Below are 26,479 nucleotides of genomic sequence, written 5' to 3'. Positions count from 1 at the left end.
TGTATTGCTTGCTAGGGAAAAACTTCCACAGACCCAGTAGGGGAATTAACATGTTTGGGACAGCAAACATGTTAAAAAATTAGGAAAAACTTTATGGCGTGGCAAAGATAGTCCCAAACCACCTCATCCAAATCCATTCTCCCGTTTCTCTTCTCTAAACCACACCTGGTATCAGCTTGAAGCTCCAAACACCTGGCAAGCACCCTCTGGTCTCTATCGGATCTGTGGGCCACGGGCCTACCGACAGTTACCAGCCAAATGGACAGGGGCCTGTGTACTTGGAACAATTAGGCCGTCTTTCTTCTTAATCCCTCTAAGACAAGGAGAAGCCTTAGAGTATCCTGTCTATGATGAGAACAGAGAAAGATATAGAAGGAGCGTAAAGAAAGACATAGCCATAGGGGACTGGAAAGATGATGAATGGCCCCCTGAGAGAATAATTCACTACTATGGACCAGCTACCTGGGGGGAAGATGGCTCATGGGGTTACTGTTCTCCTATTTACATGCTTAACTGCATCATGAGGTTACAGATAGTGCTTGAGATCATCACTAATGAAACAGCAAGGGCTTTAGATCTATTAGCCCAGCAATCTACAAAAATGAGGAATGCTATCTATCAAAATAGATTAGCTTTAGACTGCCTCCTCGCCCAGGAAGGAGGAGGATGTGGAAAGTTCAATCGAACTAATTGCTGCCTGGAAATTGATGACAATGGAAAGGCAATTATAGAAATAACTGCAAGAATGAGAAAATTCGCCCATGTTCCACTTCAAACTTGGAAAGGTTGGTCTCCAGATTCTCTCTTTGGAGACTGGTTTTCGTTTTTCAGAGGGTTCAAGACTTTAATAGGAGTAGTTCTGGCTGTACTAGGAAGTTGCCTAATACTCCTTTGTCTCTTACCTCTCCTTGCTAGAAGCATTCAATCAGCTATAGAGGCAATAGTAGCTAGGCAAACTACCACTCAGCCCCACTCAGCTGACGGCTCTGCATAAATATCAACCTTTGCCCAAAGAAGAAAACTTGTCTCTTCACGCAGAATTAAGTAATAGTGAGGCCTTCTATTAAACTTCTTTTTATAAAAGGACTTGAAGCGGGGAAAAATGTAGTGAGGGTTAAAAAGAAAAAGAAACAAGTTTTCCTCTGCTTAGCAGCTCACTTCGAGGACAGTTATAAGATAACGCTGTCCAAAAAGCCAAGGCCAAAGGAATGAGCTCCAGACAGCCCCCCACCTCCAGAGCAAGGCTGAGGAAAAAAAGAAAGACAAATTCCTTTACTGTTACTCCTTTCCCTGGCCTCTTAAGCATGACTATGTTTTGCAAATATTTGTATTTAGCCAGTTCTTGTTTTTCTTTTGACACAGCTACAAGGCCACCAGCTAGGCAAGGCCACAAGTTATGCACTCTATGATTGACTGCCTTTGTTTTACTTTTGTAAGCCTACTTATAAAAACCCCACTCTGTCTTTGTTCAAGGCTCACCTTTTTGGATGTGAATCCACTGAGCTGGTGCATACCTTAAAATAAATATCCTCCTGCATTCACCTGTACTGGTCTCTCTAGTCCTCTGCGTCCTGCAACATTAGACCTGAAAAAAATTCCATTGTCTGGATGTATTGTATCCATTCACCTGCTGAAGGACATCTTGGTTACCTCCAGGTTGTGGCAATTATGGATAAAGCTACTATAAACATCTGCTATGTTGACCAAAAAACCCAAACTGTAAAATATTTGACGAGATTTATCCTGAGCCAAATATGATTGACTATAACCAGAGGCATGGTGTCAAGAGTTCCTGAGCACATGTGCCCAAGGCAGTTGAGTTACAGCTTGGTTTTATACATTTCAGGGGAACATAAGACATAAATCAGTAATGTGAGAGGGTTTGGGATGGCTTAAAAATCACAGGTGAATTCAAAGACTTTCTAATTAGCAATTGGTTGAAAGAGTTTTTATCAAAAACCCTGGAATCAATAGAAAGGAGGATCTTGGTTAAGTTAAAAAGTTGTGAAGACCAAGGTTCTCTTTCTTTTCTTTTCTTTCTCTGTTTTCTTTCTTTCTTTCTTTCTTTCTTTTTGAGACAGAGTTTCACTCTTGTTGCTCAGGCTGGAGTGCAACGGCATGATCTCTGCTCACTGCAATCTCCGCCTCCCAGGTTCAAGCAATTCTCCTACCTCCACCCCCTGAATAGCTGGGATTACAGGCATGCGCCACCACGCCCAGCTAAATTTTTGTATTTTTAGTAGAGTTGGGGTTTCTCCATGTTGGTCAGGCTGGTCTCAAACTCCCGACCTCAGGTGATCTGCCCACCTCGGCCTCCCAAAGTGCTGGGATTTCAGGCATGAGCCACCGTGCCTGGCCCAAGATTTTTGTTATGTAGATGAAATCTCATAGATGGCTTCCCTTAGAGACAATAGATGGCAAATGTTTCCTCTCAGACCTCTAAAAGGTGCTGGACTCTTCAGAAATGACCTGGTAAGGGAAGGAGATTCTCTACAGAACACAAATTTCCTCCACAAGAGACAGCTGTGCAGGGCCATTCCAAAATATGTCAAAGAAATACATTTTGGGGTAAAATATTTCAATTTCTTTCATGACCTGCTATCTGTCATGTGATGCTATACTACAGTCAGGTTGGAATTTGATATCTTATTTCTACAGAGTCTGTTCTGTCAGTCTTAAGATCTCTGTTTAAAAGCTGGTCAGCTGTGCCTGAATTCCAAAGGGAAGAGTGTACGATGAGGCATGTCTGACCCCTACTGCCCATCATGGCCTGAACCTTCAGGTCCCTTTGGGTTTCCCTGGCCGAGAGGGCGTTCCATTCAGTCAGTTGCCGGGCTTGGAGTTTTATTTTTGGTTTACAGCTACAAACATCTGTTTGCAGGTTGGGTAAATCCTAAGGAATCAGAGTGCTGGATCACATGGAAGAAATAGGCATTATTTTTTGGGAAACTGCCAAACTGTCTTCCAAAGTGGCTGTACCGTTTGTTATTCCCAACAGCACTGAATGAGAGCTCTGGTTGCTCCACGTCCTTCATCAGCATTTGGTGTTTGGCCAATTTTCTGGATTTTGGCCATTCTTACAGGTATGCAGTGGTAGCTCACTGTTTAAATTTGCATTTTCCTGACAACATATGTGGATATCTTTTTGAAAAAAATACAGATGAGGTCTTGCTATGCTGTCCAGGCTGGTCTTGAATTAACTAGGCTCAAGAGATCCTCCTGCCTTGGCCTCCGCACGTGATGGGATTCCAGGTGTGAGCCACTGCACCCAACCTAGGTTAACTTTTCAGATGCTTATTTGCCACCTGTATAGCTTCTCTGGTGAGGTGTCTGCCTTTGACCCATTGTGGAATCAGGTTTTTTTTATTTATTGAGTGTTAAAAGCTCTTTGTATATTTTTGGATAACAGTGCTTTATCAGATGTCTTTTGCTAATGTTTTCCCAGTCTGTGGCTTGTCTTTGTTTTCCTAACAGTGTCTTTGCAGAGCAGAAATTTTTAATTTTAATGAAGTCCAGGTTAAATCACACAAGGCAGAATTGCAAATCCAACACAGGTCCCAACCAATGCTGCCGCTCCCCAGCTGTGTGGCCTGGGCCCGTGCCTGCCTCTCTGAATTTCACATTTCCCATCAATACCTTCACTCAGCAAAACTATGGATGAGAAGTTCATGGCACAACAAATATCAGGGTCTACAGTCACTGTTTACAGGTTGCTCTAAAAGGAACACTTAAACTTTGTTTTCAGGCAGAGAAAAATCCGCTTAAAAGTCCTAGGTAGGGGCTGAGCACAGTGGCTCATGCCTGTAATCCCAGCACATTGGGAGGCTGAGGCGGGCAGATCACCTGAGGTCAGGAGTTCAAGACCAGCCTGGCCAAAATGGTGAAACTCTGTCTCTACTAAAAGTCAAAAAAAATCAGTCAAAAAAAATCAGCTGAACGTAGTGGCGCACGCCTGTAGGCCCAGCTACTCAGGAATCTGAGGCAGAATAGCTTGAACCCAGGAGGCAGAGGTTGCAGTGAGCTAAGATCATGCCATTGCACCCCAGCCTGGGTGATAAGAGCGAAACTCAGTCTCAAACAAAAAAACAAGAAGTCTTTGGTCAGTGTCTACATCTGCATGACTAAAAAAACCCCAAAGTTCTAACTGTGTATCGGTAGATGGCTTAATCTACCAATTAAGTAACCATAGAGTTACTTAAGGAACCTAGAGGCACAATTATTTATTCTGTGGGATAATTTAAGGAGAATGAGCAAAATGATCTTAAATGATCCTTAGTAGTCTTAATATTTTATCCTAATATTTTATATAATTTATAATTTGTTAAATTCATGTACTTTAAATATAACTCATATGATTTATTGCAATATCTTATATATATATATATTTTTGAGACGGAGTCTCGCTCTGTTGCCCAGCCTGGAGTGCAGTGGCATGATCTCAGCTCACTGCAAGCTCCGCCTCCCAGGTTCCCACCATTCTCCTGCCTCAGCCTCCCGAGTAGCTGGGACTACAGGTGCCCGCCACCGTGCCTGGCTAACTTTTTTTGTATTTTTTTAGTAGAGACGGGGTTTCATCGTGTTAGCCAGGATGGTCTCGATCTCCTGACCTCGTGATCCACCTGCCTTGGCCTCCCAAAGCACTGGGATTACAGGCGTGAGCCACTGCGCCCGGCCTGTATCTTATATTTCAAAACTAGCATATGTATGTTATAGGAAAAAGAACATAAACAATTATGTTGGTGCTGTCGAACCCAGACTTTCAGCACAGGTGGAGAAAGAAACAAGTGTAAAATCAGAGAAGTAAAACCTGACAGTCTTACAACTGGGAAATACCTGTATGAATTCATACTTTTATTATTATTATTATTTGAGATGGTGCCTTGCTCTGTTGCCCAGGCTCAAGTGCAGTGGTGCGATCTCGGCTCACTGCGGCCTCTACCTCCCAGGCTCAAGTGATTCTCCTGCCTCAGCTGGGACCTCAGGTGCGCACTACCACACCTGGCTAATTTTTTGTATTTTTAGTACAGATGGGGTTTCACCATGTTGGCCAGGCTAGTCTCCAACTCCTGACCTCAAGTGATCCTCCTGCCTCAGCCTCCCAAAGTGCTGGGACTACAGGTGTGAGCCACTGTTCCCGGCCTCATACTTTATTTTTTTTTTTTTTACTGGTTAAAAAAAAAATACTTATTTCCTGGCTCTGTCTCTTCCAAAGCCCTAGCAGTAATGAAATTCCAGGAGCAAGCACCACCCCTGGTGACCAGACTGGGGTCTCTAAACACGATATTCACACCGACGAAGGAGTGCACCCTGGGGAGATGGTTGGGCCGGGTCCATGGCAGGAAATGCCAGGGAGGGGCTGGAGCCTGCACCATCATGGTGGCTGCAAGTAAGGAAGGTGCCCAAGACCCAAGGGTTGAGTCAAAGGACTACAGAGGTCAACCTGAGGCCGCCTCTGGCCAAAGATAAGACGAGCTGGGCATGAAAAAGCAAGCCTGCAATTGACAGGCAGATCCTGCAGCTTAGCCTTGGGAGCAAAGAAAGACGCTGACAGGGGTATGAGGCTTTATTCAGGAAGAGCTCAAGATGGGAGGGGAGCCCCTGGGGTCCCACTCTTGTGGCCTCTTGATACCAAGGCTCATGGGACGCTAAAAACTAATGACTGCAGGCATCTGAGCTTCCTTGGAGTCATCTGTGGGGGGCACGGGGGGCGGCCTCGGAGTCACCCGTGGGGGGCACGGGGGGGGCCCCGGAGTCACCCGTAAGGGGCACGGGGGGGGCCCCGGAGTCACCCGTAGGGGGCACGGGGGGGGCCCCGGAGTCACCCGTAGGGGGCACGGGGGGGGCCCCGGAGTCACCCGTGGGCGGCACGGGGGGGGCCCCGGAGTCACCCGTGGGCGGCACGGGGGGGGCCCCGGAGTCACCCGTGGGCGGCACGGGGGGGGCCCCGGAGTCACCCGTAGGGGGCACGGGGGGGGCCCCGGAGTCACCCGTAGGGGGCACGGGGGGGGCCCCGGAGTCACCCGTAGGGGGCACGGGGGGGGCCCCGGAGTCACCCGTAGGGGGCACGGGGGGGGCCCCGGAGTCACCCGTAGGGGGCACGGGGGGGGCCCCGGAGTCACCCGTAGGGGGCACGGGGGGGGCCCCGGAGTCACCCGTGGGCGGCACGGGGGGGGCCCCGGAGTCACCCGTAGGGGGCACGGGGGGGGCCCCGGAGTCACCCGTGGGCGGCACGGGGGGGGCCCCGGAGTCACCCGTAGGGGGCACGGGGGGGGCCCCGGAGTCACCCGTGGGCGGCACGGGGGGGGCCCCGGAGTCACCCGTGGGCGGCACGGGGGGGGCCCCGGAGTCACCCGTGGGCGGCACGGGGGGGGCCCCGGAGTCACCCGTAGGGGGCACGGGGGGGGCCCCGGAGTCACCCGTAGGGGGCACGGGGGGGGCCCCGGAGTCACCCGTAGGGGGCACGGGGGGGGCCCCGGAGTCACCCGTAGGGGGCACGGGGGGGGCCCCGGAGTCACCCGTAGGGGGCACGGGGGGGGCCCCGGAGTCACCCGTAGGGGGCACGGGGGGGGGCCCCGGAGTCACCCGTAGGGGGCACGGGGGGGGCCCCGGAGTCACCCGTAGGGGGCACGGGGGGGGCCCCGGAGTCACCCGTAGGGGGCACGGGGGGGGCCCCGGAGTCACCCGTGGCCGGCACGGGGGGGGCCCCGGAGTCACCCGTGGGCGGCACGGGGGGGGCCCCGGAGTCACCCGTAGGGGGCACGGGGGGGGGCCCGGAGTCACCCGTGGGCGGCACGGGAGGGGCCCCGGAGTCACCCGTGGGCGGCACGGGGGGGGCCCCGGAGTCACCCGTGGGCGGCACGGGGGGGGCCCCGGAGTCACCCGTGGGCGGCACGGGGGGGGCCTCGGAGCCCCCTGTGGGGGGCACGGGGGTGGCCTCCTGGTCGGTCACCGTGGGCAGCGCCAGATAGGTGAGGGTCCAGTAGCGCAGGAAGTTGGTTCTCAGGCTCCGCTTCATGGAGCTGCTGTCAATCTTCTTGGTGATCTCCAGGTAGCTGCCGTTTTCCGTAGTGTAGGGTTCCCAGTGTGTGGGCACAGCCGAGTGGCCCATGTTGGGGTCCCTGCAGAGTGAGAAGAGGCTGTGCAGGGGCTGGGGACTCCCAGGGGGCTGAAGCCCTGCTCTGCACCTGCACGCCTGAGCCATCCCCGCCCTCTGAGCTGGCCCTGGGCACAATGCCCCTCACTGCATACTGGGCACTGGCTGTGCATGTGCACGGGCTTGGGGCTCTGCCAGTAACTCTCATCCTCAAACACACATGGATTCCGATGCAGGGGGAGGTTAAGTGACTTGCCCAAAGTCCCTCCACTGGCAAGTGAGGGAACAAGGCCTCGTGGTGGGAGGCCCTTCTCGGCCGTGGCTCTCCACCCTGCACTCAACCCACACCTTACCCTGTTTTGGCAAAGTTGGTCCAGTAGGCGATCATGGCCTTAGAGACTGTCCTGTCTTGGGGCCGGTAGCCCGTGGGGGTGGCGAAGGGCTTCCCAAAAACGTACTGAATGTCATCTGCATGGTCGGCCCCCACCCATTTGGGGTAGACGGGCATCCGAGAGGGATGGGAAAACAGGTAGGTGTAGGTCTTGGCACTCCTGGAGGGGAGAGACCACCCAAGTAGGCAGGGTGCTCACTGGGGACCGATCAGCCCAGAGACCGGACTTAGAGGGAGGTCCCGGGCAGTGGGCAGGGAAGTGTCTGGGGAATTCACATGAAGAGATGGGGCTTCTTACACCCAGGGAAGGGAAAGCTGAGAACCAAATTCGTGGATTCACGGGTTCCGCAATTTCAGCTGAATTTATACTTCACCTCCACGAAACATTGTGAGGCACCTTCCTTCTAGAATTCAGTATCAAGAAATATTTTGCTCTCCAAGTGAATGTGCATTCTTCAATTAGATTGGACAAGATATAGGCCCTCAACTGTTTCCCTTTTTGCCTTGACTGAAAGGAGGCTCACAGCTAAATGTACTGCTTAGTTGCTGCAAAGCTTTCATCCTAGACTTCTAGGTATACTTTTATCTTCCTATCTTTTTCGTATTCCTAACTTATTTTTTATTTTTATTATTTATTTACTTATTTATTTGAGACATAGTCACACTCTGCTGCCCCTGCTGGAGTGCAGCGGCGTAATCTGGGCTCACTGCAACCTCCCCCTCCCTGGGTCAATTAATTCTGCTACCTCAGCCTCCTGAGTAGCTAGGATTATAGGTGTGCACCACCATGCCTGGATAATTTTTGTATTTTTAGTAGAGATGGGGTTTTGCCATGTTGGCCAGACTAGTCTCAGACTCCTGACCTCAAGTGATCCTCCCACCTTGACCTCCCAATGTGCTGGGATGACAGGTATGAGCCACTGTGTCTGGCCTTATTTTTTATTATAATTGGCTATTATTACATGAAGATTTTTAATGTGGTGGTGGGCTGAAATTATGGGCAAAGTTGAGGCCCATAAGAGTCAGTGGATAGAAACCATTGTCCAGTGTTCTCTCAGTGCACACAGCATGGGGGATGGAAGGTAGCTCAAGAACTCTCCAGTGGGAAGGACCATGGGGTGCAGGGCTGAGCAGGGCAGAGGATCATAGGGTTTGTAAACCCCCTGTAGGCTGGGAGGTAAAAAGAGGCCCTCAAGTCTTGCCAGGCCTCAGCAAAGTGGATCAGGCAGGCACAGGTGGGGACTCAAGCACCACTTTCCCAGACAACCCAGACACCTGAGAGCCACCCACAGCGAGGCCTCAGCTAGAAGGTGCAGCACCCCAGGAAGGCCCCCAGGAGCCACCCGCTGCCCAGATCCTCACTTGGCATTGGCTCTGTGCTGGGCCAGGGCAATCTCGGTGGGCACCAGGAAGAGGACATCGGTCTCAAGGTCCACCACAGTCTTCTTCTTATTCTCCTGGGATGGGTCCTGGGCCCAGGACTCAGTGTAGACATCAAAGGTCGTCTTGGCACCTCTGAGCCCCTTGGTGAATGTGAACTCACTGACCAGCTTGTAGAAGTCCTCCCTGGGGGAATCAAGTAGGCACTGACACTCAGCCTGTGCCAACAGGAGGGTGTGTGCATACTCACCCCAACTGGTGCTAACTTCCTCATTCCCAATCCTCTACTCAGTGCCTTCCTCCTCCAGGCTGGCCCCCTTGCCAGTGCCTTCCCGGCAGCCCTCCCGCACGGGTCGCCCCTGAGTCCTGTGCCCCCTGCTTACTCCGTGACTTTCTTGTTGCCCTTGTTGATGGCAGGCATGTCGATGCTGGCGAAGATGTGGCCGTCCATGTTGTTGGTGCCTGCTATATAGTCGATGTCGGCGGCGTTGGCGTACAGGTTGACGGGGTCATCGGGGATGAAGTCTCCATCAATGACAGGGATGAAGCCCACATAGTGCAGCATGGGGTCTGGGTGGGAGAGCCAGCAGGTCAGCAGGTTCTTGTACCTTCCAGTTTCCCCTGAGCCACCCCTTGCCTCTCAGGGCCGGAATTGGCTATGCCCTCCCTTCTCTGATCTATGGATACTTGGGGCAGGGTTGATTCTGCACCATCAGGGGCATCCTGTGCCCTGTAGGATGTTTAGAGCATCCCCGGCCTCGACCCACGAGGTGCCGGGAGCACCCCCTCCCCAGCTGTGACAATCACAGATGTCTCCAGGCCCTGCCACACGTCCCCAGGCTGAGAGCCACTGTCTAGGGCCAGATCTGTCCTCTTCAGCGGCAGCCCCTCCCTCTCCCCTCTCTCTTTGCTGGGCCTGAATCAGGAAGGAGGAAACTTAGAAGCCACTGAGGGAACTGATGGAGAAGGAGCTCCCTCTCTCAGGGCTGGGTTCCAGTCCATCAGCCAAAAATGGTGCGAGGTCTGCATTGTACTCCAGACCCCTGGACGGGCCCCTAGAGGACCCAGTGGCTGCTGAGGCAGGTGGGGCCCAGCTGTCACTGGGCCCAGCACAGCAGGCTTTGCTTCCAGCGGGGCCGTGGGGCTTGCTTTGTTTGGGCTTGTCCAGCCCGTGCCGTTGAGCTCATGTCAGGTAAACGTGCAGATGACTTGGCTTCATGGCATGTTGCCATAGAAGAATGAGTGAGGGACAGCCTTAGCGTAGCAAGCTGGTAAGGCTGACATGCAGAGGTGTTTGTGGAAGGGGTCCCCAGGCCTTCCCGGGGTACAGAATAGTGGAGCTGGAGGCTGGGCCCCAGTGCTACAGTTCAGTAAATGTTTGCTGAATGAATGAACGAATGAATGGTCATCTAGCACAAAGGCTCTTGGTCCGAGGTCTATGAGTCTCCCTAAAATTATATGCAAATGACTGCATATGAATGCATGAGGTGGGGGAGGGGGCCCCAAATGTTCATCAGCTTCTCAAAGGGGAGTCTGTAACTCATGGGAGATAAGAATAAAGAAGGGGCCGGGCGCAGTGGCTCAGGCCTGTAATTCCAGCACTTTGGGAGGCCGAGGTGGGCGGATCATGAGGTCCCAAGACCGAGATCATCCTAGCTAACACGATGGAACTCCATCCCTACTAAACCCACAGAAAAATTATCTGGGTATGGTGGCATGTGCCTGTAGTCCCAGCTACATGGGAGGTTGAGTCAGGAGAATCACTTGAACCCAGGAGTTGGAGGTTGCAGTGAGCTGAGATCGCGACACTGCACTCCAGCCTGGGCAACAGTGAGACTCCATCTCAAAAAAAAAGAAGAAATGGCACCCCCTCTCCCTTACAGCTGGGGCCTTCGAGGGGAGACACCAGCTAGTTGGTGACAGGACAAGATCGCAGCTCTGGCACCTTCCTCTCTCCTCCAGAGTACTCCCTGGCAGTACCCCCCTCAACCCCCACCTCGAGACCCCATGCGCCAACCCAAGCAGCTACTCACACTCCAGGCCTGCCAGCGGCACCTTATAGGCCAGCGTCAGGGCTCGGGGATCAGTAACCTTCAGACACTGGGCCATCCTGGCAGCATCACCCACAGGGCAACCCACCTTCTCAGCCACCTGGGGGCAGAAGCGAGGCCAGCAGGTAGGTGAGGCCGGAGCTCAGGGCTCGGAACCATTTGAAGGCAAGGATGGGGTCCAGGATAAAGAACGGAAATGTGGACAGCCCCCACCCCGCCCAGCCCTGCCCTCCTCCGTTTACCTTTTCGGCCCAGAAGAGTGGGTTTTTCTGGATGACCCAGGGACTCAGGGCCACGCCGCTCTGGCTGATGGCTCGCCGGATGAGGCCCTTGTTGTAGGGGGAGAGGGTCTACGAGGCCCAGAAATCCCGTCACCAAGGCCGCTCCCCACTCTGCCCATCCCACGCTGGGACAAGGACACCCCAGCACCACAGCCCCAGCTCCACGCTCCTCCTCCCACCCTCCCCTTCCCGTTTGAGCTTCCTCTCAACCTTTGGGGCAGGCCCTCCCCACGGGGATCCCCAGACCTGCAGAGAGACGCTGGCACCTCCAGCAGACTCCCCGAAGAGCGTGATGTTGTTGGGGTCCCCCCCGAAGGCCGCGATATTCCTCTTCACCCAAGCAATGGCCATGTGCTGATCCCGAAGGCCATAGTTACCTGGGGGCAGGCCAGGGGAGGGGGTGCTAGAGACCAGTGGCCCAGGCCTGGCCTCCAGGAGGGGAGATCAGCATGGGTGGGGCGGAAATGCCCTCAACAGAGTTGGGGCCATGGCAGAGCCCCAGTTGGCAAATGGTGGGTCCCTAAGAAGCTGGGTCGGGTAGGGTGCTGGAGGGGGTGGGTCCCCAGGAGACTAGGTCGCGTTGGTTGCTGGAGTGGGTGGGTAACCAGGAGGCTGAGTCGGGTGCGGTGCTGTATGGGGTGGGTCCCCAGGATGTTCAGTCGGGTGGGGTGCTAAAGGGGGTGGGTCCCCAGGAGGTTGGGTGGGTGCGGTGCTGGAGGGGGTGGTGTTTGTTGGGGGCAGGATGGTCAGGCCCATGCACCTCTCCTGCCCCTGCCCCAGTCCCTCCTGTCTGTGTCCTGCCACTTCTGCGTCCACAGCTGTCTCTGCCTCAAGGTATTGTTCTCTGTCTCTCACTCGGCTCTGCTCTCCTGGTTTCTCTCTGAGCCTCAGCCTGTCTGCCTGTCTGTCTGTCCCACAGCCTCTTATTTTTGAGATGGAGCCTCACTCTATCGCCCAGGCTGGAGTGCAGTGGCACGACCACGGCTCACTGCAGCTTTGAAGCCCTGGGCTCAAGCAGTCCTTCCACCTCTGCCTCCCAGGTAGCTGAGAACAGAGGCATGAGATACCACGCCTGGATAATTTTTTTTTTTTTTTTTTGAGACAGAGTTTTGCTCTTGTTCTCCAGGCTGGAGTGCAGTGGCATGATCTCGGCTCACTGCAACCTCCGCCTCCTGAGTTCAAGCAATTCTCCTGCCTCAGCCTCCCGAGTAGCTGGGATTACAGGCAAGCGCCACCACGCCTGGCTAATTTTGTATTTTTAGTAGAGAAGAGGTTTCTCCATTTTAGTCAGGCTGGTCTCAAACTCCTGACCTCAGGTGATCTACCCACCTTGGGCTCCCAACGTGCTGGGATTACAGGGGTGAGCCGCCGCGCCCAGTCCCCAGCTAATTTTTTATTTTTTTGTAGAGATGGGGGTCTCCCTGTGATTTTCAGGCTGGTCTTGAACTTCTGCGCTCAAGTGACCCACCTGTGTGGGCCTCCTAAAGTGCTGGGATTACAGGCGTGAGCCACCTCTCCCGGCCTCTGCAGCATCTTTTATTTTACTATGGCTACTAAGGGCCTCCTGCATCTCATGATTCTACTCCAGCTTCCGGGTCTTTCTGTGGACCACCACTGGTTGTTTGGGGTGAGGGGTGCTGAGGAAAATCTCCCTGCTGGGCTCAGCATGCTGGTCGCCCCACCTCAGGGCCGAAGGCACCCACGCACCTGGCAGGTTGGCGTCCCCAGTGCTGAGGAACCCAAGAGGGCCGACACGGTAGTTGAAGGTGACCACGATGACGTTTCCGCGTGTGGCGATCTCCTCGCCGTCATACAGGTAGTTGTTGAGGAAGTTGGCCCCGTGGCCGGACCCCATGAGGAAGGCGCCTCCATAGATCCAGATCATAACGGGCAGGTCCCGGGAGACTGAGATGGGGGAGCAGCTGGTGACCCCAGACGCCCCGCCTGGCCCTCTCCCCAGCCGGTCCCCTGTCCCTGTGTAGCAGGTGCCTGGGGCCAAGACAGGGAGGTGCTCCAAGGCGCTGCCCTGCCCCAGGCTGGGCAATGGCAGTGGGCGCTCCCCTCCCCGCCTCTGTGGGATTTCATGGAAGTTCAGCTTTGCAGCCCCCAGACTCAAGCCAGGAGTAGATCCGGGGCAGTGGGCGCTCCCCTCCCCGCCTCTGTGGGATTTCATGGAAGTTCAGCTTTGCAGCCCCCAGACTCAAGCCAGGAGTAGAGCCAGGGCAGTGGCTGCATGGGAGGGTCCCTTGGGGAGTAGTGGGGAGGCAGACCTTGCTTCCTGCCCTGGGGCACCCAGATGTTGAGGTACAGGCAGTCTTCATCCCCGTAGGTGCTGTCCTGGGTGATGGTGGCCTGCAGGCATCTCTTCTTGAAGTTTTTGGCCTTCAGGGTCCCTGCAGGTGGCAGGAGTTGGCATGACGAAGGCAGCCGCCCTCACCCGCCCCGCCACAGGGCCAGTCCGGCACCACCCACTCCCACCTTGCCAGCCAGGGTGTGGCTGAGGATTTTCCAGGGCCTTGGTGGGAGCCGCGAAGGGGATGCCCTTGAAGATGTCCACAGAGTCACCCAGGAGGCCAAGCTTCTTATTGACACCTTCCACGAACCCACCTTCTGTGTACACGGCACCCAGCTGCGAGGGAGACACGAGCAGGGTCGGGGGGCTCAAGCCCCATCGGCCTGAATCCGGAGGGGGCAAGGCAAGCCGACTCCGCGTGCCCAGAGGCAAAGACAGCTTCAAAGCAGGACAGCTCTGCACAGGAGACCCAGGCAGCACCCCCTGCCCTGCAATGCTCAGGGCTTTAGGATTCCTGTTCCTCTCCTTATCCCTGGGGGTGTCCTGCTCCCAGAATCTTAGAGGAAACTGGTTCAACCAGTGTTCCCACTAGGGAAGCTGGCCAAGAGGTGGGATGGAGGTTTGGGTTCTGGCTATGGCCGCCCAGCTTTGACTCCGATCCTCAGTTTCCCCATGTGGAAGACGAGCGACAGCCGTGTCTCCTGTCGGCCTGTTTGCCATCACATGGGAGGCCTGTCCAGCTCCCGGCAGGAATGTACCCAATGCTCAGTGTACCCGGGATGTTTCACACCAACCTTCCTCCTTTCTGAGGGGTGGGGCCTGCTTTTCCCTCCTCCCATCTCCCTGCACAGGGCCTAGCTGGCTGGGCACAAAGTCGATGGCCCCATGCCCAAGTCCCCACAGTTCCTGAGCCCCCTGCTGGTAAAGAACCCCCTAGGGACCACACCCCCCACCCCCGCCACGCTTCCCTGTGCCATGAAAACGGTCTCTGTGCACCAAGCTGTCCACCCCACGAGGGGCCTGGAGGTTGGTGCTCATCCACCCTCTGTCCCTGACGGAACTGAGGCTGGGCAGCTTTTGGGCTTGAAGTCACCCTGTTGAGAAGCAGCTGTCTGCCCCAGTGCCACCTCCTGTCCATCTTGGGCAGCAGCTCCCCCTTCCCGTGGTGCATGGTGGGACCAGGTCATTGCTTGCTGGCTGTCACCTATGCCAGGTTCCAGGTGGGGAAGGGCAGGGTGGCCCTACACCCCCAGGCCCAGCCAGGGTCCCAGCAGCCCTCTGAAGTCTAGGGTGATGGGCCCCCTGTCACACTGGTGTGGGAGAGTGCGGCGGTTGGAACTGGAGGAAAGGAACCAGAAGCAACACATGCAGGCATCGTGGGCATCCCCTGAGAGGCATCTGTGTCTCCTTGTGCCAGTGGTGTGATCCCTGTGCAATTGAGACTGGCCTGAGGGCCTCAGGGTGGGGAAATGGGGAGGGGTCGTGATGACCTGCCGAAGGCCTCTCAGCACCCCAAGAAGAGCTTGCCGAAGAAGGTGACCTCTCCTTTGAGTCAGGGGCCCAGGACCACTGCCCAAACCTCCAGGTCCCAGGGCCAGGGAGTGTGGAGAGCAGGCAGCAGAGGGGGAGAGAGGAGTCCCCAGGGCCTGAGACAAAGCAGGCGGCAGAACAGCGTGGTTGGGATCTGGGGTCCCCTGTGTGACTCCTGCTGGGGGCAGGGACTGGGCCGGGCACCGACACCGGCTTCCTGTGGGGCTTGGGGTTTCTGTGGCTTCTCCTTCACAGGCAGAGAGGGCGGAATTTATGGATGCCTCGAGAGAGCTCCTGCCTGCCGCCTCTCTTTCTGGAGGGACCCGGACCCGGGTGTGGAGTAGCCCGGCTTTCAGCTTCCTGCACAGGAATAGGAGGCAGCAGCTGTGCCATGCTGGGCAAACTGCCTGCCTGCTTCTCTCCACCCGTCTGCCTGCTCTCCACACTCCCTGTCCCTGGGCCCGTTTCCCCTTCTGTAAAATGGGAACAACAGAGAGGTTGGTAGGTGGGATCACCAGGATTAGCAAATGCAAATTCAAGAGGCCCAGTTACATTTGAATTTCAGGTAAACAGTGAATTGTTTTTTAGTATGTTTCATTTTTTTCTTTTTCTATTTTTTGAGACAGAGTCTCGCCCTGTCACCCAGGCTGGAGTGCAGTAGTGTGATCTCAGCTCACCGCAATCTCCACCTCCCAGCTTCAAGCGGTTCTCCTGCCTCAGCCTCCCGAGTAGCTGGGATTACAGGCACCCACCACCACGCCCGATTAATATTTGTATTTTTAGTAGAGATGGGGTTTCACCATGTTGGCCAGGCTGGTCTCCAACTCCTGACCTCAAGTGATCCACCCACCTCGGCCTCCCAAACTGGTGGGATTGCAGGTGTGAACCACTTCACTCGGCCCATATAAATTTGTTTCAAATATTGCATGGGACATACTTACACAGCAGTTCTTGGCAGCTTATCTGAAATTCAAATGGAACTGGGCATCCTGCGTTCTACCTGGCACCTGTCCCCATGGAAATGAGCGTGAGTGCCCGGGATCTGCTGCGGGGCTGTGCTGGGCTCTCTTTCTCAGCCTGGCCCGAAGTTTCCAGATCTGATTGAGCGAGAGAGCAGCAGGACCTGCCCCTCTGCTGGGCTCTTACCTTCACGGCACTCGCCACTGCCCAGCAGCAGGTGAGGCCCAAGACAATCAGTTGCAGGCGCCCCATGGTGAGCATCAGCCTCTGGGTGGCCCTCCCTCTGGGCCTCGGGTATTTATGAAGCAGGATTCAAGGTCACATGCTTGTTCATGAGCTCTCAGGCACTCCCTCCCCTCTACCCCCTCAGGTGCAGGGAGATCCAGTTTTCTCAAAACCCACAGTGCACCTGTGCAGGTTACCACTTACCTGGGAGCCGAGGCAGGTGGCAAGGTGACAGGTGGTAAGGGAGATGGTGGGGCCGGGCAGGGTGCACAGTACCCTGCCTTCTGGTTTGTTCACAGGGCTTGGTGTCACTGTCAGAGAAAAGGGCATACTTTGTCTCCATGTCTCCATGCCCTGCTTGTCCCCTAGGTCCCCAAAGGGGCTTCAGAGGGGACCGAGCACGTGACTTCTGGGACAGAGAGGGCAGCATGCTGCAGGCCCCCCACTCATGTGGCTGATCTTATCTGTACGAGCTTTTCCTGGGGCCCGTGGAGCGGGCAGTCCAAGCTGGGTGCGAATCCCAGAGCAGCACAAGACAGTCCCACTCAAGCGTGTGGAAGTGTCACCATCCAGCCTGATGTGTCCTGGGAGGGAGGACTAGAGGTTCAGGGGGTGTGGGTGGGGGGGTGCGGAGGCACCTAGCCAAACCATGTGGGTTTCCCTGAGGAAACAAAGGGCCCAGCCAAGGCCCTGGGGCATGCCCAGGCAGAGTGACAGAAGGGGAGGGAAAGAGGCCAGCAGGAGGGAAGGGAGAAGGTCGTGTGAGGTTGTGGAGGAGGAGGCGACTCGTATTTTCTGTGAACAGGTATTACTCCTGGAGCCAGGAAAGGCTCTGAGAAGTGAAAACACCATGAACAAAGTCTTCAGATGGTGCCTTTAAGAAGCTCAGCCAGTGTGAGGTCACCCTCACCAAGACGCTCAGTGGCAGCTCCAGCCACCGCACAGCCCTCTGCAGTGATGGGAACAGGGCGAGGGCAGCCAGAGCCTTCCCACCCAACAGCCCCCCAGGAGACACTGGAGCCTGTGCTTCCCACACCAGCCACACCCCCGTTCTGCCACCCCTGCGGCTGGTGCCAGGGACCGAGTGGACCTGCAGAGCCACGTCTGTCCCTCTATCTGTCGACCACAGCCGGTGCCCAGCAATTCAGGAGGCCTAGTGGGCGAGGGAGGCTGGGGAAAGGACTGGAGGGTGGGAGGAGGAGTTTGGCCGCAGGAAATAAGGGGCCTGCAGGTGGCTGGGGCGCCCCAGAGCAAACACATTTGCCTCAGGCCTTTGCTGCAGTGTTATTTACAGTGGCTAAGGAGGAAAGGGGAGGGCAGAGGGGAGGCAGCAGGCAGAGGAAGCAGGTAGGGGAGGGCTGGGGCAGGGCAGAGGGAAAGGAAGGCCCCAGTTTATATCTATGTACATTTTTAGAGCAGCTTTAGGTTCACAGCAAAATTAGAGGAAGATTACAGAGATTTCCCGTGTGTCCTTGCCCCACCTGTCTCCCCCATTATCAACATCCCCCACCAGGGGGTACAGCTGTTAACACTTGATGAATCCACATTGACATGTCATTATCACCCGGAGTCCACAGAGGTTTTTTTTTTTTTTTTTTTTTTTTTGAGACAGGGTCTCTGTCACCCAGGCTAGAGTGCAGTGGCACAATCATAGCTCACTGCAGTCTTGAACTCCTGAGTTCGAGGGATCCTCCTGCTTTAGCCTCTGAAGTAGCTGGGATTACAGGCGTGCGCCATCACACCCAGCCGATTTTTGTATTTTTAGTAGAGACTCGGTTTCACCATGTTGGCCAGCCTGGTCTCAAACTCCTAAGCTCAAGTGATCTGCCTGCCTCAGCCTCCCAAAGTGCTGGGATTACAGGCATGAGCCACCGTGCCCAGCCTCATACTTTATTTTTTTAAAATTGGCAAAAAACAAACAAACAAACTTATTTCCTGGCTCTGTCTCTTCCAAAGCCCTAGCAGTAAAGAAATCCCAGGAGCAAGCACCACCCCTGGTGACCAGGCTGGGGTCTCTAAACACCATATTCACACCGACTGAATGCACCCTGGGGAGATGGTTGGGCCGGGTCCGCAACAGGAAATGCCAGGGAGGGGCTGGAGCCTGCAGCATCGTGGTAGCTGTAAGTAAGGAAGGTGCCCAAGACCCAAGGCTTGTGTCAAAGGACTACAGAGGTCAACCTGAGGCCGCCTCTGGGCAAAGATAGACAAGCTGGGCATGAAAAAGCAAGCCTGCAATTGACAGACCTGAGAGTTCATCAGGCAGCCCAGGAAACACGCTCTCCACCCCCTCCTGCCCTGTCACTGGCCCTTGCCAGGGCACTAACTCATTGTTCTGAAAACTGTTAGAGGTGAAAACAGGCATTTTCCCTTCTTTTCTGTGAAAATAGTATTTCAGGGTAATCAAATAGACGATGAGGAAGATTCCTTTATAGGATTCCAGCTACTAAATGCAGAGGGAACGATATAATTCAAAAAAAATCACTATTTTGCACCCTTAAGGAAGTAGTAGGTCCAGGCAATTATCAACGGCTGTTCAAAAGCCATTAAATAGGCTGGACGCAGTGGCTCACACCTGTAATCCCAGTACTTTGGAAGGCTGAGGCAGGAGGATCCCTTGAGCCCAGCCTGGACAACATTAGTGAGACCTCATCTCTACAAAAATTCAAAAATTATCTGGGCATGGCGGTACACAACCTGTAGTTCCAGCTACTCAGGAGGCTGAGGTGGAAGGATCACCCGAGCCCAGGAGGTTGAGGCTGCAGTGAGCCCTGATTGCATCACTGCACTCCAACCTGGGCGACAAAGCAAGACCATCTCAAAAAAAAAAGACCCACAAATGAAACAAAAAACCACAGAAACCCAAAAACCGTTAGATAAAAGACCAACGCATCAGGCTGACAACACCTAAACCTGCTGGTCAATCCTAGTAAGCAGACCTCCCGTGCATGCAGACTGACGCAGCCTAGGAAGAGACCTTGAACCTGAATCTGGCTGAGCCTCCACCTGTCCCCAGGAAATACAGGGGAGAGAGGAGCAGGTTCAGCACCACACAGGAGCAACCAGCCAATCCAGAACGGGGCCATTCTCTAGGACAAATGACTGTTTCTTCAACAAATAGTCGGCACGCACACAGGTTGGGAGGGAGTGCTGCTGCCGACTTGGGGAGACACAAGAGGTGCCTCAGCCAAGGGCAACATGGGGAGCGGGGCCAGGCAGGCAGGCTCGGTGGGCTCAGGACCCACTAGTTTCACACTGGGCAGCCATGGGACAGCAGGGCCCGTTTCCCATGACTTTGTCAAGAAGGTATTCATTTAGAGAAGAACTGACCCCAGGCCTGGAGTCCTCCTAGCTGCCCTCACCCAACCCGACCACATGTGAGGGGCACAGGCCAGCACTGCCAGCATGTCACTGAATGAATGAAGGAATGAATGAAGGAATATATGAAGGGACAAAGGGGGCCCAAGCCCCAAGGCAACAAGAAGACTCCCCTGCAGCGCCAACATTCACACCGAGAAACCAAGACTTCTCGGGAAACTAGTTTAATAAGGACAATTCCAGAGGGGCCTGGCTGTGGCCAAAGCTGTGCCAAACGGTTGGGATCCAGAGCTAAAGGCACTTCTTGCCACGTGACACCATGGGCGAGGCTCCCCACTCTATCTCCACCACCACAGTCATGAGAGCCAAGCGAGACTGGCCTGTGGCCTGGGGCTCCACAGCTGCCCAGCTCCACCTCCGGCATTTACTGGTCTCATCCTGAGAGGCATTGGGTGCCCACTCACTGGCTGGATGCTGGGCTGGTTCATGGGTGGCAGCCAGGGTATACCCTTTGGGGATGTCCCTAACCCCTCAGGACCAGAGGCAGCACCAAGCAGCACGTCACAGCCAGTGCTAGGGTCAGCTGCACCCTTTGCTGGGACTCCAGCTCTCCTCAGAGGGCCTCCTAGGGCCATTCCGGGCACTGTGGGTGGCAATGGGGAGCACCGGCTCCCTCATTAGGCCAGACACCAGTCTGGCCAGGTCAGGAAGGCCCAGCCTTGGGCCCTGTCACACGTAGTCCAGAATCTCTGTCTCCATCTCGTTTTCACTGCCGTCGGATGGCTTGAAGTCCTCCTCCTCCTCTTCCTCCTCCTCATCCTCCTCCTCGTCTTCCCCAGACTCGTACGTCAGCTGCTCTTTCCCGCCGTCAGCCTTGTCTGAGCTGGAAAAGAGAGCTGGGGCCGGAGGAGACAAGGCCATGGGTGTCCCATGCAGGCTGCCAGGTGGCCCCAGAAAGGCCACCAGGCTCTGGGGAGCCTGTTTACTACTATAAGGGTCCGAGCTCGAGCTCTTAAGAAGCTGGTGGGTAAGTATGGGGTGGAGGCCCCCCAGGGAAGCTGTAGTTTGACGGGCACCCAGGGGAATCCTGCAACAGGGGAGCCATGAGCAGCTTCAAGGGCCCACGGACCCTCAAGAGTGAACACACCATTTTCTCTGGGAAAGGGTCCACACCCTTGATTAGATTCCCAAAGGGGGCTGAATCTGGGTTCCAAGCAAGACCAAGAACCCCTGCTTCGGTCAGATCTGTGGGGCGTGGCTGGGTCCAGGATGCCTCCTCCCCAAGCCTGGGAGGAGTTCCCTGAGAGAGGGGGCCTCTTATAACTCCCCCCAGCCTCGTCAGACCCACAGCCTGGCAGGTGTTGCCCCCTTCACTTTCCCTGCAGCTGGCCCTCACTCCTGCCAGGGCTGCCTGGTTCCAGGAAGGGGCTGGGCCACACAGAACAGGAAGAAGACAGAGGCAGAGCCTGCGCATGCACAGCTGAAAGACATGGGCTGGTGTGAGGGCGTCAGGTGGAGGCCCCGATGGCAGTGCCACGCTGCTGCACCCGGCCCCTCTGGGCTTGTCTCCTGCCCCGGACCGCAGGGCTGAGGGCCTCGGCTGAGGCAGCCTCTGGGCAGCTGGGGTGATGCCAGCACCTGGGCTGGGCTCTGGCTCACAATGTCCTCCTCCCACCAGGGCCAGGGGCAAGATGATGCCACCTGGGTGCCATTTCCCAGGAATGGGTCCCCTTAGGGACACCTCTGTCTCAAAGGAGATCCCCAGGCATCCTGGACCCCCTTTACCCCAAGCGGCTCTTACCAGGCCTCTTGGAGCGGATGGTCTGACGGATCATGAGGGACATGGTGTCCCTGAGCTCGTCGCTGGTCTTGGGGAGGCACCACCCATCCCGTTCTGTGCAGGAATTCTCTGCCCCGTCATTGCGGTGAATGATCTTCTGCAACCTGGGGGTGGGGAGAGGGTTGGGACATAAAGTCCCAGGGTGGGTCTCTGCTAAGAGATGCCAGTGTTGGTTTTTGCCGGAGGCAGAGCTGTACTGAGAAAGGCAGCCCCGTGAGCGAAGTCTACAGAGAGGAACTGGAAACACAAGCTGTGTGCTCCCAGCTGGGGCTCTAAACCTGTGTGCTCCCTGGACCGCCTCACACACATGAAGCTGGCCGTGTTACCACTGCACATGCTGCTGGTGAACCATGGCTTTCAGCAGATTTCAAGATGTATTTGATGTGTTCCCATCTCCTCCCATCCCAGTGAGTGCCCTTTCCCTGCAATTCTTTAAACATCACTGAGAACAAGTCGATAAAAGGTTTCTGGGATCTGATGGGTCCTGGGATTGAGAACCACCTCATGGGGCCTTTATGTGGACAGTGGAAGAGGAGCAAGGACATAACAGTAAGAACTGTCTCTGCGCAGCTTGGAGCCATGGCTTTCTATAGGGCACCCCCTCTACGAGGGCCACCAGCATGCCAGGGCTCTCGGCAGCACCAAACTCCCAGACAGGCGAGTGCTCTTGCCGGAGATGAAGGCCGACGTGAAGTCGAAGAGTTCAGAGACCACTTTGGTCCCTGGGTCCCACGGGCCCCCCTCAGTGTCTCAGGGCCCCTCCCATACGTACTCTTCCACATTCAAGTCGCATAACTGGTAGAACATCTGCCGATAGGGTGGCAAGGCCCCTTCCCGGAAGATGTAGACAGAGTCCTGGTGACAAAGGGGGAGAGAGACAGGGAAGGTGAGCCAGAGCCCTGGGGCTGCCAGTGTTGCAGACTCCATGTAGGCTCCCATGGGGTCTCTCCAGGGAGCTGGCTGGTCACCAGGAGCAGGTTGGGCAGACAGGCTGGAAGGCCACGGAGGAGTTGGGGAAAAAACAATGTCCAACTCCCCAGGAGGCTCTGGGAGAGGCAGAGGAGCACCCAGGCCCTCCTGGGGCCACTGGAAACGGTGAGCCCGCCTGTGCAGCAGGCCATGGCGCCCATGGCATGGGGCCGGCACTAGCCTTGTGCCGGGCTCTGCTCTCTGTGCCCTCCTGCACTCTGACCTTATCCCTCACCCACTGCTGCTAATTTGTCACCCTATGTCCCCCTATGGGCTGCCCTGACATCTTTTCTGGGGAAAGCAGGGCTTAGTGAGTGTTTGCTCTCTCCTTTCCGTACCCAGCCATGTAGTTCTAGAGGTAAGGATAACGGCCTCCTAGGAGAGGCCTCGAGAAGGAAGGCCGCACAGGCTGTGGCATGATCGCCCCTCACTGGGAAGACAGCAAAGGTCTGAAAAACCTAGAAAATAGGCAGGGGCCCCAGACACTGGGGGACAGCGAGTCCCTCGCATCACCCGTCTCTGCTGCACTCATCTCTGCCACCCACTCCCTCGGCAGGTGATTCCACCGTGCGGGATGCCCCCTTCTCGGCCTCCCCCAGGACTGTGGAGAGGCTTGCGGGAGCCTGAATGTGGGAACAGCTCTGGAAACTGCCAACCCCCGCTGGGCAACCGCACTGATGGAAACGTGAGCCGGTGAGGCTCCTGCCACAGCTGTAGCCCACATGGCCTGCTCTGGCTCTGTCCTCCTGTGTGTGCCCAATTCTGATCATTCCCGGAGTGGTCACGTGGCTCAGTGGGGGCCCAGGCTCCCAAAGGGCTCGAGAAGGACAACCACATGCAGCTGCTGGTGCCAGACTTCCCTGTCTGAGACTTGTCACCACCTCTTCGCCAGATGTCCCCAAAACACACAGCCCTGGGGGTTTGCACCCGAGTTCTCACCCTCAGTGTCTGAAGGCTGACCTAAAAGTAGGCAAGGTGCCGAGGCCCCGGTGGGCAGAGCTGCCCTAATCACAGCCCCCCAGGTGTCACCCACAAGGTGCCCGGCCCCAAGAGGGAAGTCCTCCCCTCCATTCCTGGCCTCCCCTGGGAGCCACTCCCTCCTGGGGCTCAGGGGCACCCACCTTGAGCTTGTACTTGCTGGAAGCTGGTTTCCGAGCACCACTCGTCCCTGATGGGCCCAGGCCCTGCTTCAGGTCATGCATGGTGACAAGCTGGCTGGCTGCGTGGGGACAACAGCAGTGCTTGGAATGTGCAGGGTGGGGAGGAGGTGTCTCTCCTAACCACCATGCCCTGCCCTCCTGCCAGCCCACCCCTCCTAGGGGAGGAATGACCGGCAGAGCCCTGGAGTGACCCCCAGGAACCACCTCCCTGTCTGGGTCCAGGTGCCCCGCCTTCCTTGGCAAATCACTGATGACCCACAAAAGGCGCCTGGCACGCTTACGTGTCTTCTTGACGGTGATGGGGAGGCTGTAGTTGTAGGTGCTGCGCTTTGCTTTGACCGGCAAGTCACTGGGGGCGTAACCTGCAGACGAGGGCAGGCAAGTCAGGTGGGCGGGCACATGGCCCGTCGGCACACAACACTGGCTTCACGCTGGAGATGGGACTTGGGTCCATGGGGCCAGCTCCTGAGAGGGCAACCCCAGGCTGCCAAGCACGCCACTGCGGTCACCAACACATCTCAGCACTTCCCAGACAGGGCGGGCACTGATGCCCTCACAAGTGCCTGGCCTGCATCACAGGACCATAGGGCACGTGGAGTCACTTAATGAGGGACTGTGGTTCAGAAACGGGCGGTCAGCGGTGGGGCCAGCACAGAACTAGGACTTTCGTTTCCACGCCATTTTGCATTCAAGAGTCTCAGCAACGGGGGCAAAAGGTTTTTTTATTCTTTCCAAATGAAAAGATTCTTACTACAAAAGAGAATGCTAGAAACTGAAAGATAAATAGAGAGAAAGGCAGGAAGCAAAGCTTTCAGGAATTTTTACCATGTTTCATTCCACAACGGATTCGGAAATCGAGGACTTGATAAATCTTGGCATCTGGGTTTTTTCGGGGGTCATACCCAAATCGAATCCATAGGCTGCGCCAGGGGCCTGTTATCTGGGACAGAAAAGGGGGGGAAAATGTGAGGTGAGGTGAAGGCCCAGGTCCCTGGACGGGGCAGAGCCTACAGTGAGGCAGCAGAAGAGCTCAGGAGCTGGGGACAGGGCTCTGGATGCCCAGCCCTGCTCTGCCACATGCAGGCCCTGTCACCTTGGTGAGGGCACGTGGCCTTTCCAAACCTTGGTCTTCCTGTCAGATGGAGGGAAAAGGAGCACCCTTTCCTGTGGGTTTTTGTTTTTTTTTGGGAGAGGGTCTCACTCTGTTGCCCAGGCTGAGTGCAGTGGCAAAATCACGGTTCACTGCAGCCTCAACCTCCTGGGCTCAAGTGATCCTCCTACCTCAGCCTCCCAAGTAGCTGGGACTACAGGCACGAGCCACCACACCCAGCTAATTTTTAATTTTTTTGTAGAGATGGGGTCTCATTATGTTGCCCAGGCTGGTCTCGAACTCCTGCATGCAAGCGATTCTCCCGCTTCAGCCTCCCAAAGTACCGGGATTCTAGGCGTGAGCCATCGTGCCTGGCCTCCCATGGTTTTTCAGAGGATTAAATGAGATAGCGCCCGTGGAGCCTTTACCATGGTTCCTGGCACATATTAAGTGCCCAATGTTACTACTGGCCTAATCGATGAGACATCTTCTGTCTCCAAATGGAGCTTTTGAATGGCTTATATCTAAAAAGCCAATGCCAGCCAGCCGCAGTGGCTCTCGCCTATAATCCCAGCACTTTGGGAGACCGAGGCAGGCAGATCACTTGAGGTTAGGAGTTCGAGACCAGCCTGACCAACATGGCGAAACCCCATCTCTACTAAAAATGCAAAAAAAGAAAATCAGCTGGGCATGGTGGCGTGTGCCTGTACTCCCAGCTACTTAGGAGGCTGAGGCAGGAGAATCACTTGAATCCCAGAGGCGGAGGTTGCAGTGAGCAGAGATCACACCACTGCACTCCAGCCTGGGAGACAGAGTGAGACTCCATCTCAAAATAAATAAAAAAAATAAAATAAAATAAAATGCTAACGCCAAGCAGCACAGGTCGCTCTCCTGAGCCGGAAGTCCAACAAGGCAGAAGAAATGAGTCTTTCTTGTGTCCTACTGCCTGTTGCAGACCCTCACGGTCATGTCTTACGCTGGCCTCCCCTAATGCTCTGTGAGGCCTGGCAGCGGGGAGGATCCCTTTCCAACCAGCACCTTTGGGAATCCCAGTAATGACATCTGTCTTTACATGCTTGTGGATCAAAGGTGGATGTGCCTCCCACTGAACCCCACTCAACACAGGTAGAGGACGACATGGGGCCGCTGTGGTCAGGGGCTGGGTTCTGCAGCCCAACAGGCTGTGGAGGGCGCCCTGGACTCAGTGAGCTGAAACTTTTCTAGCTGGCTTTAATAAGCTGTCTTAGGGATGCTAGGATCGGGGGGCCAGGACAGGGGAGAAGGAAGGATGGGGGTGCCAGGACGGGGGAGGTGCTAGGTTGGGGGTAGGGCAGGAAGGATGAGGGCCAGGCCAGGGGTGGGTAGGAAGGATGGGCCAGGATGGGGGTGGGGCAGGAAGGATGGGGAGCCAGGATAGGGGGTTGGCTGCTCTTACTGTGGCTCTGAGACATCACAGCAGGGACCAGGGACCACATGGGTGGGAACCAAGGAAGGTGGGTGGGCAGCTGACACTTACCATGTAATAGGCTATGAAGGGAAGCAAGACCTTGAGCTTGTCTGGGTGGACGCTGATGTTGGCCTTGACAGCATTCCGGGACCAGATGGGACGGATGTCAAACAGCTGGGGAGGCCAAGGGCAGAGGCTGAGATGAGCACCAGCAGCTTCCACCCTTCTGCCCTGAACTCCCAACATGTTCTGGGCCCCAGCGGCCCCTCCAGAGAGGAGCTGGTAGAGGACAGGGGCTGGACACACAGGACGTGGCCCTAGGACCTCCTGCTCTCACTAATTCATCCCTTCCCTCAGAAGCCTGGGCTGCATGCCCAGCCTGTGCCAAGTGCAGTTGTGGGGCTGGGTCTCTCAAACGATAAGAGACATGGTCGCTGTCCTCATACAGCCC

General features: G+C 55.7%; 3 protein-coding genes across 4 annotated transcripts in view; 1 reads left to right on the top strand and 2 right to left on the bottom strand.

Annotated features, from left to right (window-relative positions):
* Positions 1 to 5,132: 5,132 nt before the first annotated feature.
* Positions 5,133 to 16,814, bottom strand: CEL (carboxyl ester lipase). Its single transcript, XM_063696830.1, is given in 13 exon segments — positions 5,133 to 5,705; positions 5,707 to 6,568; positions 6,570 to 7,118; positions 7,447 to 7,644; positions 8,847 to 9,050; positions 9,248 to 9,434; positions 10,898 to 11,015; positions 11,158 to 11,265; positions 11,443 to 11,573; positions 12,904 to 13,101; positions 13,467 to 13,589; positions 13,675 to 13,825; positions 16,166 to 16,814. Coding segments are annotated over 13 exon segments (2,964 nt in total). The 5' UTR covers positions 16,241 to 16,814; the 3' UTR covers positions 5,133 to 5,645.
* Positions 16,815 to 16,853: 39 nt separating this feature from the next.
* Positions 16,854 to 20,151, top strand: LOC101144007 (uncharacterized). The gene is given in 4 exon segments (XM_019033071.4): positions 16,854 to 17,047; positions 17,049 to 17,340; positions 17,342 to 17,487; positions 20,058 to 20,151. Coding segments are annotated over 4 exon segments (726 nt in total).
* Positions 19,731 to 26,479, bottom strand: part of GTF3C5 (general transcription factor IIIC subunit 5) — a 27,839-nt gene continuing 21,090 nt past the window's right edge. For both annotated transcript variants that reach the window (XM_004048792.5, XM_055351437.2), the window contains exons 5-11: positions 26,098 to 26,202; positions 24,317 to 24,431; positions 23,773 to 23,853; positions 23,453 to 23,550; positions 22,135 to 22,217; positions 21,324 to 21,466; positions 19,731 to 20,418 (exon numbers count right to left, since the gene is read on the bottom strand). In XM_004048792.5, the coding sequence (XP_004048840.2) occupies positions 20,252 to 20,418; positions 21,324 to 21,466; positions 22,135 to 22,217; positions 23,453 to 23,550; positions 23,773 to 23,853; positions 24,317 to 24,431; positions 26,098 to 26,202 (792 nt within the window). In that variant the 3' untranslated portion in view covers positions 19,731 to 20,251. The remainder of the gene's footprint in view (positions 20,419 to 21,323; positions 21,467 to 22,134; positions 22,218 to 23,452; positions 23,551 to 23,772; positions 23,854 to 24,316; positions 24,432 to 26,097; positions 26,203 to 26,479) is intronic.

The sequence above is a fragment of the Gorilla gorilla genome, chromosome 13 (genome assembly GCF_029281585.2).
Source record: "Gorilla gorilla gorilla isolate KB3781 chromosome 13, NHGRI_mGorGor1-v2.1_pri, whole genome shotgun sequence".
Classification (NCBI taxonomy): domain Eukaryota; kingdom Metazoa; phylum Chordata; class Mammalia; order Primates; family Hominidae; genus Gorilla; species Gorilla gorilla.
Note: the sequence above shows the minus strand (reverse complement) of the source record. Positions and strands in the feature narration are given on the sequence as shown.